The following is a 13,498-nucleotide window of genomic DNA, read 5'->3' on the forward strand; positions in this document are numbered from 1 at the left end:
CCCCGTCACCGCCCCTTCCCCGAGCGGGATGAGCTCCCGGAAAGGTGTGTGTGCCCTCTCCGCTCTCTCTCCTTTCTGCCTCCCCGTTCCCCGGAGGCCACAACGTCCCCAACCGTTAATGTGTGTCTCTCTCTTCCCTCCCCCCCACCCCCCACAGTGCTGGCCATTCAGGCCCGAAAGCGGAGGCCGAAGAGAGAGAAACATCTGAAAAAGTGAGTCCTGACTCCCCGACGCCACCCCTCCTCCATCCCCATGGATCCTCCGGACCGGGGTTGGCTCGGGGGGCGCCAGGTTCCCGCGGAGGAAAGTTGCCTGAAACCCCCCCCTCGGGGGGCGGGGCAGGGGGCGGGGCGGGCTGCGTCGGGCGCCCCCCCTCGGGATGCTCTCCGCTCCCCACCATGGCTGCGCCCCTCTCGCGGGACAGTCCCCGCTCCCACCGGACTCTCCCCACTTCTCCTCGCACCACCCCTCCCCCAGGGCTGGGGTTGGGGTTGCGCGGTCCCGGGGGAGGTGGCCGACTGGCCGGCCGCTGTCCGGGGCTGGGGGGAGGGGCAGCTTCGTGCTTCCCGTGGCCGCCGCCGCCGCCGCCTTCTTTGGCTCAGATCGCGGCTCTGCATTCTCGCCCAGACCTCTGCCTTCTGGGTTGGGGGAGGGAGAGCGGCCGTCGGGGTGTTTGAATGAATCGCTTTGACTGGCGCGTGCCTTTTTTCTTTCTTTTTTAACACTCTTCCCGTGTTTCATATTTTATCTTAGTGCTCCTGGAACTCATTTTTCCTTTCCCAAGGAGGTATAAGTTTGTAGGTGCAGGTGTAGAAGATAGGTGATACTTGCATTCATTGATTTGCCAATCAACCACTCTTCCTTTCTTCCGTATTAGGCACCCACCTGGGGTATTAGTTAGGGGAGACAAGGAAAATCACGGTTTCTCTCGTTTCTCCTTTTCTCCAACTACCCTTCCAAATCGTTCCCACGCCCCCATTAGATAGTATTGATATTTCTACCACTGCACAGAGAATCAGCATTTGTTCAGAGAAAAGTGGATTGGTTTGCTTTGGACATCCCATCATCCATCTGCTGTGTGTTGGTGTGAGTTGGGATTTTACAAATTCTGTATTTTGAAGTTCTTATTCCCCCCCCTCCCCCCGAAACTTTATTGTGGGATGATGAGCTTCCTGTGTATTAGCTGCATTTTAGCAGCTGGATGTTTTCCTCAGTTTGCTCTCGCTTTGAAGAAGCCATCCAGTAGGTGGGCGTATAATTTATGGTGAAAGAGATTGGCGTTTGATTAAGCTCCAACCATTCATTGCCTTTGAGAGTATGATGACTGGTGTTATCATGTTTAAAATGTGCAATCCATCAAGCTACCACCCCCACTACATCTAAGTTTAATACAAACATACAATTTACATGGACAAGAATTAAACCAGTGGCTAGAGATTTATAATTGGTGGCCTGGCAGAATGTTTCTACTATGGCCTCTCTCTGTCTTGGAATGTTTCTTTGAGGCACTTGAAATCCTGGAGTCAGCTAAGATTTTTTTATGTACCAACACTCAACAATTTTTTTTATTATGTGTCTACATATTTCTTTTAAGCAAAAATATTTTGATGAATGTAGATGTCTGGCAATATGGAGATGTAGTGTTAAATGTTTAAGAATATATTTAAATGAAATTATGAAATATGTCTAGTTTAACTTGGGACTTTCTTTGGGAGGCTCCCTACCACACACCCAGTTTTTCTTTATCATGCTTGTCTGTGCAGTGTCTTCTATAGCAGTTGGTGACATCTGTGAAAGCTCATTAAGTCATTATTAATGAATGAAATAGTATAATATGACTGAAATATATTCATTCACAAAAGAGTCTAGAGTTCAGCAAGTATATCAAGAATTACACTATTCAGGAAGAGATGGGATATATTTTTTAAAGTAAAGAAACTGGACAAAAGATATTCTGATATTTGAGAGAGCAAATGTTAAAAAATAGTGTTTGGCTTTGAACTCAGTGTCAGCTTATTATGAATGGATTTATTTCATGTACTTGTTTCTGTAATTGTGAGAGGGAACACAAGATGGACTTTGTCCTGCCTCCGACCTACACTGAATATATGATTATGGGCAAGCCATTTAATCATTCAGAGCTTCAGGTAACTGTCGGAAACTTTAATTTCCAGATGTATTACTCATCTGTACCAGTGGAGAAAGTAGCCATACTGGTAGTTTCCTATATTGATGAATTGAGAGGTTGAATTAAAAAACTCAGTGTGCTATCATTGCAAATCAGTTGAAAACTTTAATTTTGGAGTTTCCTTTAATTGAGGAATAGAGCATTACTCATAGATAAGGAATGAATTTTAGGATTCTGAGGGTAAAGCTAACTTGATCTTTAGTCTTTTTTTGGGGTAGTGTGGAAAGAACATAGCATTTGACATTGAACCAGCTGGGTTCAAATGCCATTTTTGCTATTTACTGCCTGCTTTAACTCTTTGGGTCCTGGATTTCATTATCTGCAAAATGAGAGGGTTAGACTGGTTTTCCTCTGTGGCCTCTTGTTACTCTGAATCTTATAATTTACATTTTTAAAAAGTAATTTGGGTTTGGAAAAAGACTAATTTTGAGGGGACATCATAAATATTTTAAAATTCCCATTGTATTATGTGCATATTCTGATCTCATGAATAGAAATATATAGGCTATAGTAGTTCTTTTCTAGAGCAAAAATTCTTAACTTAGGTATGTGAGCTTTTAAAAAATATTTTGATAACTGTTTCAGTATAATCGGTCACTTTTTCTTTTCCTATTTATCATATCATATGCATTTTAAAAATATTTGAAAAGAAGTATATAATCTTCACCAAATTGCCAAAAACGTTCGTCATGTAAAAAAGTTCAATAACTTCTATTATTGAATTATTTCCTTTTTTCTTGTTGTTGTAGGTTTCTTATATAGTTTTCATTTGTTGTACTTAGGAAATTATCAGCATTTGCCAAAAATATATCGCCTTTCTATCATTCAGTGTTCTTATCTCTTCCATAGTAAATAAGTTATATAAGAATGAACAGTTCCTTTGATGATTGATAGTACATTTATGGCAGATGTGGCTTGCCACATAGAGAAAGAACTTGGTTCTGGGCTTTTAGTAGAATAGTAAGTTCCTTAGGGGCAAGTACTGTTTTTTAAAAGTGTTTTTGAATTGAATTAAAAATAAATTATTTAAAACTAATTATTAGTAAGTTCTTTAATAGTGAGGCAATGAAATGAATACATTTAGTTTAAAAAACTTTCTTACTACTTAATTATTTTCTGATTCAAAGTACATTAAAAAAACACCTTAAATTTCCTAAAGGCTGAAATCAAGGGGCACATGTTTTGCAGAAGGGCCAATAGCTGCATTTGTATATTAACACAAACTGTCTCATATGCTGCTAAAATAGTGATGGAGGGGGTAGCTGGGTAGTTCAGTGGATTGAGAGCCAGGCTTAGAGATGGGAGGTCCTAGGTTCAAATCTATCCTCAGACACTTCCTAGCCGGGTGATCCGGGACAATTGCCTAGTCCTTACCCCCATTGCTTAGCCCTTACCACTCTTCTACCTTGGAACCAATACACAGTATTGATTCTAAGATAGAAGGTAAGGGTTTAAAAAAAAATAATGATGTACATGTAATTAGGCAACAGCATAGCAGAGTGAAACTGTCCCTGGCTTTGGTGTAAGTTACCTGCTGAAAACACAGGTCATTTTCTCTCTTTTTTCAAAGCTTGCCTATTCCCATCAACCTCTTTCTTATACTTGGGGACATCAACATCTCCATTGTTGTTCCTTCAAACACTCTGGCCTGTCAGTAAATCTCAACTTGCAAGACATACACCTTTACTTCATTTTAGCTATATACAAGGATGATCATGTCCTAGATGCTATCTTCCAGGAATGTTCCATGATCAAGAAATTTGAATTTCTCTTTTTACTATACCTGCCTATTCTTCCATATTACCCTTGCCTCATTCTTAAACTTGTTCTTTGTCTCCACTGTGAGCCTTGTGTTCTTTATCTCTTAGTCCTTTCCCAGGCTGTAACCCCTGCTCTAGTTTTGAAATATCTTTGTATACATTTTGTATTTTCTTATTTGTGTTCATTGTTGTTAATCTCCAAAAGAACAGAAGTGCTTTTCTGGACAGGGATTATTTTACTCTTGCTTTTATATCATGAGCCTAGCACAATGCCCTAATATGTACAGCTGCTTATTAAAGGCTAATTTAATGAACTACTGAATTCTATTTACTATCTCTGCAAACTAGGAGAAGTCACTTAACTTTTCATAACCTCAGTTTCTCTGCAAAATTGGGGCAATATTATCTGTCTTGTTCGTCTCACAGGATTGTTGTGAGGATCAATAGCATGGTGTATATGAGACATTTCATAAAGGTAAATGATAAGTGTCTGAGCATTTACTTATATAGATTATAAATGTTGTTACTTTTGAAATCAGAAATTATGCTAAAAGTATTAATAATAGAATTTTAAAGCTGGACAGAAAGTTTGAGATTAGCCATTTTTCTAATTTTACATTAAGGAAGCTAAGACCCAGAGAGGCTCAATAATTTGCTTAGTGTCAGAACTCATACTAACACATGGATTTACCAGATTTGTAAGACCCAGGCTCTTTGGTGTGGGAACAGAAAGCCCAAGGCTATGACAGACTAGAACAGCATCCAAAGAAAGGAGCTAATTTTGAACTTCATTATTTTACACCTTGTGAAAACTTAAATTACATAATATTTTACAGCGTTGCTTGAAATAATAAAAATCAACATTGGCAAAGTCTGGTAGAACTGTTCTACTTCCAGTTGGTTTTTGTGCAGCCAGTTTCTCCATTCCATGTTTGTGTGTTTTTGTGTAGTCTGATCTCTGTACCTTGAAAGCTTTCCATTCTCTCTTTCATCTCTTGGAACCTATAGCTCTTTTCAGATCTCAGCTCAAGTGACACTATAAGAAATCTCCAATGATTTTCCCTAGTAGTTCTCCCAAATTGCTTTTTTTTTGTTTGTTTGTTTACTTAACTGTGTGCATTTTCTTTTTCACCAGTTGTATGTAAGCTTCCTTAAGGCAGAGTCTCCCTTTGCTTTTGTCTTTTTGTCCTTCTTGCCTACTAAATGGTGGGATCTTAATTGCTTGTTCAATTAAATTGAATATGCAACTTTGATCTTGATAGTACTTAAATCTGAAATTCTTAAAGCTCTGTAAATTAATTATAGCTAAAAGTTAATGCTGATCAATAAATTATTCTACATGCTAGAATCTTGGGGAGCTAGGGTTGAATATAATGGTGAGTTTGTGAATGTGTCTGACAAAGAATTCATTGGTCTAATTTGATGTTACAAATTTTTATTACTTTAGCAGCAGGCAAATTAAAAGTCTTTGTTGTTCAGAAGTCTTCATAAGTCACAGTAATCAATCCCACCAAATTTCTTCATTAGATTTTCTCCAGGTGTGTGAACATCCAGCCATTCTATAATCATATTTCTTGTAGCATTTGCTTCATCATTTACACTTGTACATCATAGTGTCATAGATCTGTAGCTGGAAGTTACTTTAGAGACTAGCTAGTCTAGCCTTCTTAGTTTAGAGATGAGGGAGCTCAAGGAGATTAAGTGGTTTGTTCATATTATAGGAATAATTTAAAACTAAATTCCTTTATTTTTCTCAAGGGTAGCCTTTCAAGTAGCCAAATGAAAGCAGGTTTTCTAAGTGCAGATTGTAGCACACTTTCCATTTTCCTCTGCAGATAGGATTGGCAAGATAGTTAAGGATCATGTGTGAAGAATGGGAGAATCAGGCAAGGGCAGAAGATATTGGAAGACTGGATGAAAGAAGGCTTTCTCATGTTCTTCCAAGACATAAGGGTAGAAAATCAAGAGGATATATCAATTTAGAGAAATTTATCAATTTAGTTAAAGAAGAGGTCCTGGGGTTGTGGTTTGAGGTTCTGGGAATATGGAAGTAGAAATGAGATAAAGATCAGATTTGGGGGAGGGAAGGAACTTTTTTGGGTTTAGAATAAAAATTCATTTAGGAGAGGGTAGAGTCTTGTGGCTCACATTGTCTACCCCTTTCTTTAAGCAAATTCTGTAGATGGAAGCTGCCAGCTACCAGCCTTCCATACTCAGCCCCATTGTAAGAATTTTACAAAGTCATGCATTTTCAATGGCTTACACTAATCAGTGTCCATTTCAGCCTCAGGACTTTACATATAGTAATGTTTGTTGAATTAAATTACACTTGGAATTTGATCTACTTTTCTTAGGTTATCTTTGTGTCACAATAGTAATTATGAGATTTTTGAGAGCATTCTTTAGGTTTTTGTTAATTTTTCCTTCATCTTAGTGTTGGTAAATGGAATATCAACTTTTTTTTCCTAAGTTTTCAGTGGAGACTGCTTGGTATAATGCTGTGTTGGTGAACCAATGGCACATGTGCTGGAAGGGGCTGCTCCTCACCCCTTCTCCACCACACCTGAAGACATTTTTCACATCATCATCCCCTCTGCCCAGCAGCCAGTGGGAGTGCTTCCTCTCTCTCCTAGGAGTAAGGAGTAGCTCACATGTGGCAGGAGGGTGCAGGTTGGGCACTTGATCTTTAAAAGGTTTGTCATCACTGTTATAGTGGAAAAAATAGTGAACTTGGAACCAGGGGAGAACTGGGCTTGAAATCTGCCTTGGACAATTTAACAATTGTGTTGTCTGATCATGGGGGAAAGGAAGGGAAGTATTTATTAAGTATCTACTATTGTACCAGGCATTGTATTAAGCACCTTTTCAAATATTTCATTTGAAATAAACCTCAAGAGACAGATATTACTATTATTCTCATTTTACAGTGACTTGCCCAGGATCATACAGATTGTAAGTTTCTGAGACTGAATTTGAACTCAAGTCTTCCTGACTCCGGGTCCAATACTCAATCTACTATGCTACATAGCTGCCATGGACAAATCACTTAATTTCTCTGAAATTCAGTCTCCTTTATGCATATTAACTGTAGTACACTTCTTCCCAGAGTTTTGGGAAGCTAAAATGCTACTTTTAATTGGCTTTATAAACTTTTAACTGTTACATAAATGTTATTTAATTATAGATGACAATACAATTTTAGAATGCTTCTATAAAACTCATATTTCTTTTGGCAATTTCAATCTTCCTTAACACAGTAGTACATCAGTCAGTCAGTAAACATTAAGCATTTACTATGTGTCAGGTACTATGCAAATTGCTAGAGATAGAAAAAGAGGCAAAAGACTGTCTTTGCCCTTGAAGAGTTCACAGTGTAATGGATATACTTATGGAAATCAAAACTGGAAGCTGATCATCAGCTTGGTTGATCATGGTCATTGTGTAAACATTAATTTCACTATTTTTTATTTCTTGAGCTTCTGAGATATGCCAAGAACAATAGGAGATAATAAAAAGTTGAAGAAAGGAGAGATACTCAGAAAACATCAATACATTTGTATTAAATGTACATTTAAACATCTATCAATCTTGATAGATGATAGATATAGTTAGCAGTAAGTTCTATAGATATTTAAGAGAACATTTGCAGATGGCATGAGCAAGGCAAGCTTTATGAATGAGGCTACTTTCTATAAACTATGGAAATGACTAAATTTAATTCAAAATGTCATTCATTTCAAAGGGCCAAAAGCAAGTATGAGCCTTAAAAAAGTAATCCATATTTAAAATTCTCTACATAAGAATTAAACTCAGAGTCTCTATACTTGTATTATCTATATCTTTATCAAATGATAGTGATTAAATGCTTAAGAAAATAATATCACATTATATTTTTAGATATTGTAATGTGTTAGGAATTACTTGTTTTGAGTTTAGAATTTTTGTGAAATACTCATTTTGCTTTACAAGATATAATACATTTACTAAAGAACTGGAATAAGGTTTGTACCAAAGTTCAACATCTTGTATCCATGATTAGGCCAGGCAAAAGCACTACTTCACTTTCCTTGATGCTTTGTGCAACAATCGACACGTTATCTCCTTTTTGAAACTGTTTTTTGTGACTTTGGTGATATATCAACCTCCCTTACTGCTATTATTTGGGTCCTCTTCCACTTTCTTACTTTTAACTTTGGACATCTCCATATTTCAATCCTTGGTCATTTGTCACTCTAACTCAGTGATTTCCAAAGTGGGTGCTACCGCCTCCTGGTGGGTGCTGCAGCGATCCAGGGGGGCGGTGATGGCCACAGGTGCATTTATCTTTCCTATTAATTGCTATTAAAACTAAAAAAAATTAATTTCCAGGGGGCTAAGTAATATTTTTTTCTGGAAAGGGGGCGGTAGGCCAAAAAAGTTTGGGAACCACTGCTCTAACTCATTAATTTTGACAAACTACTTTAATGACTCACAACTTACTAGGTCTTCAGTGCTGTAGTTTTCTACTTCATATAACATTTCCATTTAGATATTAGACACTTGTATTAACACAGTATATACTTTTTCTACTATTATACAATGACAGATTTCCTCAAACATTGATTCGGGACAAGGCAGTTCTCTGTTTAGTTCCTCTTTTGTTAGCTAATTTTATTATTATTATTATTTTTCTTTTAGTATCATAGACTTGTAATGGAGTTAGCTAGTTTAGCTCCCTGTACAGGAAACTTACTTTTGTCTCTTTATCTACATTTCTTGTTTAGGTAGTTCTGGATTTCCTTTTTATTAGATTTCTTTTTTTGTTTTAATCTTTGAAATAGAAATGAAACCAGTTGGGGCAGCTGGGTAGCTCAGTGGAGTGAGAGTCAGGCCTAGAGACAGGAGGTCCTAGGTTCAAATCCGGCCTCAGACACTTCCCAGCTGGGTGACCCTGGGCAAGTCACTTGACCCCCATTGCCCACCCTTACCAATCTTCCACCTATGAGAAAATACACTGAAGTATAAGAGTTTAAAAAAAAATGAAACCAGTTTGTTTCTTTTGGAATTTGGCAACTGAAAATTGAACAGTGTTAATTTTGTCATTTTCTTCTAATTTAATCTTTTCTTACCTGCATTGCTACCACTCTGCATATTCAGTCCCCATATTAAACCCAGTTCAGGATTGTTTTTGTTTTCTATCACTTTGCCTCAATTGCTAGCAAAATCTAGAAAAATGCTGATTTTTTTGTTCCATTTTAGCCTTAGTAGTTGTGTACTTGTCAGACATACACAGCTCCACAATAGTGTAGGTATGACAGGTTTATTGATGGTTGGCAATAGGAATGGCGTTTATTACATTTGAGTTTGACTTGGAGTTGCTGGTTTTTTTAGCATGTTTCCTTCCTTGGTCAAAGTAATAGCAATCATATATAGAATCCCATTACTATTACAGACTACTTTTCTGAACAGTTGGGGCAGATGAGGTTTGTTCTGTCATCAGTTTGCCACCTATTTACTATTCTAGCAGTTGAGTAGTAGGCAGTAGCATTTCATTATGCTTTTGTATATTTTATAAGATATTGGGGTCTTCCTCATCCTGTTGGCTAAATCCTAAAACTCTGGGGCAAGGAAGTAGGAATATATTTAAAATAATTATAAACTTAATAACTATTAACAAAAATAATAAAAAGGTAGCAATGTGTGTGTACATGCATGCTTGAGTGCACAGTCTCCCCAAGCACTGCCTTCCTGTTATACCCTGAGCATATACTTTGGTCTCAGGTTCAGTCTTTTCTTGGCTCATATCCCACTCAGTAGAAACTCTTCCTTCTTATATCCAGCCATAAAATTACTTAGTTCTCATATTATGGTAAAAACTTAGAAATATCATTGTAAAATTAAAGAGAACACATTAGCAAAGATTCCCAGTGCCTGTGATCCCAAGCTTTTCATCTCCTTACCAACTTTTCAAGATGGAAGGTTGTGAGTCTAGCCTGGTTATAGATTTGGTTCTGAGGTCAATCTAAGGAAGACAGAAATGATGAGACAACTACTTGCTCATCCCCACAGAAACACTGCATCTAGGAGATTTGGAAGCAATTGTTAACTCAGCACAAACTTGTCTACCATCCTCAAGGGAGGGAGGTTTGCGCAGCATCAGAAAGCCTAAGAACCACATTGAATCTAGAAGCCAAGTGTTATCAGGAAGGGTGAAATATTACAGTGTTTCATGAATGGTACGACATCAGTGCCTAATGTTTGACCTGAGAAAGAAGGAGAAAAATATCTTAAATACCCCATAACACTTGACAGAACTATACGCGGTTTTTCTTTCCAGTATTTATCCTTCTAATTCAGCTTAATCAATATTTATTAAGAACCTTCTTTGTGCAAGGCATTGAGAACAGAAAGTCAAGAAACATAGTAGTCTCTTACCTTAAGGAACAACTTTACTTGGAGGAACAAGATAAACACAGAAAAGAAAATATATACAAAGTACATTGTCGGGATGAAGGGAGAGAACTAACCTAGGAGTAGAAACTGTTCAAATAGGTCCTTGTTGATGGAACTATGGCATGCATGCCAGAGGGAGCTGCACCCATTTCCCTCTCTGCATGTGCCTGAGGACATTTCTCTCATTACCTACTCCTCTGCCCACTCTTCCAATGGGAGTTTTTCCTCCCTCCCTGGTCTGGGGTAAGGTGGGATCTGGGGTAAGGTGGGAGGCTCACATGCTTCGTGAGAGTTGCAGTTTGGGCACCCAGTCTCTAAAAGGTTTGCCATAACTGATATAGGTGGTAGCCTTTTAGTTAATCCTTAAAGGGAGTTGGGGACTCTAAAAGGTGGAGGTGAGGAGGGAGAGCACTGTAAGCTTGGGATAAGGCAGAAACAGAATGAGCTACAAGTAGGCCAGGTAGGCTGGAATGTATTGTATGGAAGGAGGAGTAATGTGAAAATCTTAGACAAGTAGGGTGCAGTTAGATTGTGAAAGACTTTAAATGACAGGAGATTTTATCCTAGAGCAGTAATGGCGAGCCTTTTAGTGATGGAGTGCCAAGCCCCACCCCAACCCTACCTCTCCAGACCTAGTCTGTGCTCCTCCCCCCCATCAAGTGCTGGGCACAACTGCCCCCTCACCCCACACAGGGGAGAGAGGAAGAGCACCCCTATTGGGCTGTTGGGTAGAGGGATGAGTGATGTGAAAAAATGTCATCAGGCACAGTGGAGAGGAGGAAAGGAGCAGCTCTGCCTTTCTAGTAATGAACTCTGTGCGGGGTGGGGTGGCGTGGGTGATCACATGCCAACAGAGAACACTCTGCATGCCATCTTTGGCATCTGTGCCATAGGTTTGCCATCACTGTCCTAGAAGTAGTAGGAAGCCATTTAAGGGATTTTTCGGGGGGGGGGTGATACTGATCAGACTTGTGGCATTTAAAAGTATTACTTTGGAAGCTTTGTGGGGGATGCATTGGAAAGGGGAGCAATCAATTAGGATACTATTACAGTAGACTTCGTGAGAGTTGAGTGCTGGAGCAAGGGTAGTAGCCAAGTAAATGAAGGGAAGAGAAGGAGTAGAAAAGGTGTTATAGAGTGGATTTCAAGTAACTAACATATTGTTAATATATGACTTTGAGTGGATTTCAAGTAACTAAAATATTGTTAATATATGACTTTGAGACTACCTAAAAAAAGTGGTGATTTTCTTTTTATATGCAAATGCGCATTGTGAGTCCTAAAATGGGGAATGCTAGGTAAGGGAATCCAGCCAGAGGGGAATTTAGAGGGACAAGGGAGAAGAATTTGGAAAAAATTAGCATGTTTTGGGAGGGAAAGCCTAGCTTAGTATAATAGCGAAGAACTAGGATCCTGTTTATTTGCCATTTTGAAGTCAGATTGTGGAGGACCTTACATGCCAGGTTAAGGAGTAAGCCACTGAAGGTTTTTGAGCAGGGTAGTCAGAGTTGTGTTTTGGGAAGATAATAAAGACAGCTAAGTGAATGATGGCTTAGAGATGGGAAAAGATAGAGAGTAGTCATATTAAGTAGTAGGCTGTTCCAATAGTCCAGGCAGAGGAGCCTGAACAAAGGTGGTTGCCATATGATTTCAGAGGAGACCTACTAGATGCCAATTTAAGGTTCCTCGCAGGTATAAATTTAATGCCAGAAGAAAGGAGGAGGGAATATGTTTGGAAAAAAGGAAGAAGCAGTCAAAATTATGACTTTCAGCAAGTCATTTAATCTCTGAGCCTTTCTTTACTTTCTGTAAAATGGGGATGATATTTTCACTTGTGATCTCAGTGTGATTGATGATTCAGTGGGATAATGTATGAAAAATTAAATATATGACTCTTAAACTTCATTTTATTGGTATCTTTTTTTTGTATCACTTACATGCCCAAATATAGTTCTTCCTCCTTCCTGATTTGGCAAGCTATTCCTTGTAACAATTCTTTAAAAATGAGAGGAGAAAAAGCATTGTTCTCTTCAACTATCACATTAATGTTATCTAATAGTACATGCAATATTTCACATCCAGTCTTCCTCATCTGAAGAGAAGGGAAGAACATTGCATGTCTCTTTTAAAAAAATCATTGAAAGGTGACAGGAAAATGGTTACCTGTGGTCTAGAACAGAGAATTCCTGTAAAAGACCTTTAAGGTTCTTTGGGAGGCATCATCTCTGGGATGGGCTGGGATGGGCTGGTCTGGGCTATGATGGGCTATGGACTATTTTGTCACCAAACCTGAATACTATTATCCTTTAGGGATACAAAAATAGCCCCAAACTAAGGGTAGTTGCCCCTCCTACTGCCCAGGATTTAATTGCCACTAGTTTACAACTGCTTAAAAGATTATTGCAAGGGGGCAGCTGGGTAGCTCAATGGATTGAGAACCAGGCCTACAGACGGGAGGGGTCCTAGGTTCAAATCTGACCTCAGACACTTCCCAGCTGTGTGACCCTGGGCAAGTCACTTGACCCTCATTGCTTACCCTTACCACTCTTCTGCCTTGGAGCCAATACACAGTATTGACTCCAAGACAGAAGGTAAGGGTTTAAAATAAAAAGATTATTGCATATAGATAATTCCATATAAATACTGTCATTCTTAAATAACAGAAAAACTTTGAATTTCCTTTTTAAAATCTTGAATGGCTTCAAAAGTGGATGTTTTTTGTGTAGAGGTTGAGCTTATACATTTTTTATATACTTGATAAAATATTTTATGTGTATTTATACTCTAATCTACTGTCTTAGGACTTTTTAAATACTTAAAGATTAACTATTAATTTTTTTGCTCATGGCTCCTTTTCTCAGTCCCCCCAATTCCCAATGTTATATGCTTGGCTCTATTGATGAATGACTCACAGTCTTCACAGTCTTTGTGATTAAGTTAAAGTGTCCTTGGGAGTAAGCTTACTAGAAGACCTTGGGCTGTGTAACCTTAGTCTCTGAAAATTGAGTCTAGTTACTTTAAAATTCTATGATATATATAATACCATCTCATTTTTCATCATTCCAAAGGAGATACAATGTTTCTCTCATTTCCCCATCCTGATTTCTTTATGAACATT

General features: G+C 38.5%; 1 protein-coding gene across 1 annotated transcript in view; it reads left to right on the forward strand.

Moving 5' to 3' along the window:
* The first annotated feature begins 6 nt into the window (after positions 1-6).
* Positions 7-13,498, forward strand: part of SRPK2 (SRSF protein kinase 2) — a 250,703-nt gene continuing 237,211 nt past the window's right edge. The window contains exons 1-2 of the mRNA XM_044679049.1: positions 7-44; positions 158-212. Of these exons, the coding sequence (XP_044534984.1) occupies positions 29-44; positions 158-212 (71 nt within the window). The 5' untranslated portion in view covers positions 7-28. The remainder of the gene's footprint in view (positions 45-157; positions 213-13,498) is intronic.

This window comes from Gracilinanus agilis, chromosome 5 (genome assembly GCF_016433145.1).
Source record: "Gracilinanus agilis isolate LMUSP501 chromosome 5, AgileGrace, whole genome shotgun sequence".
NCBI classification, from domain to species: domain Eukaryota; kingdom Metazoa; phylum Chordata; class Mammalia; order Didelphimorphia; family Didelphidae; genus Gracilinanus; species Gracilinanus agilis.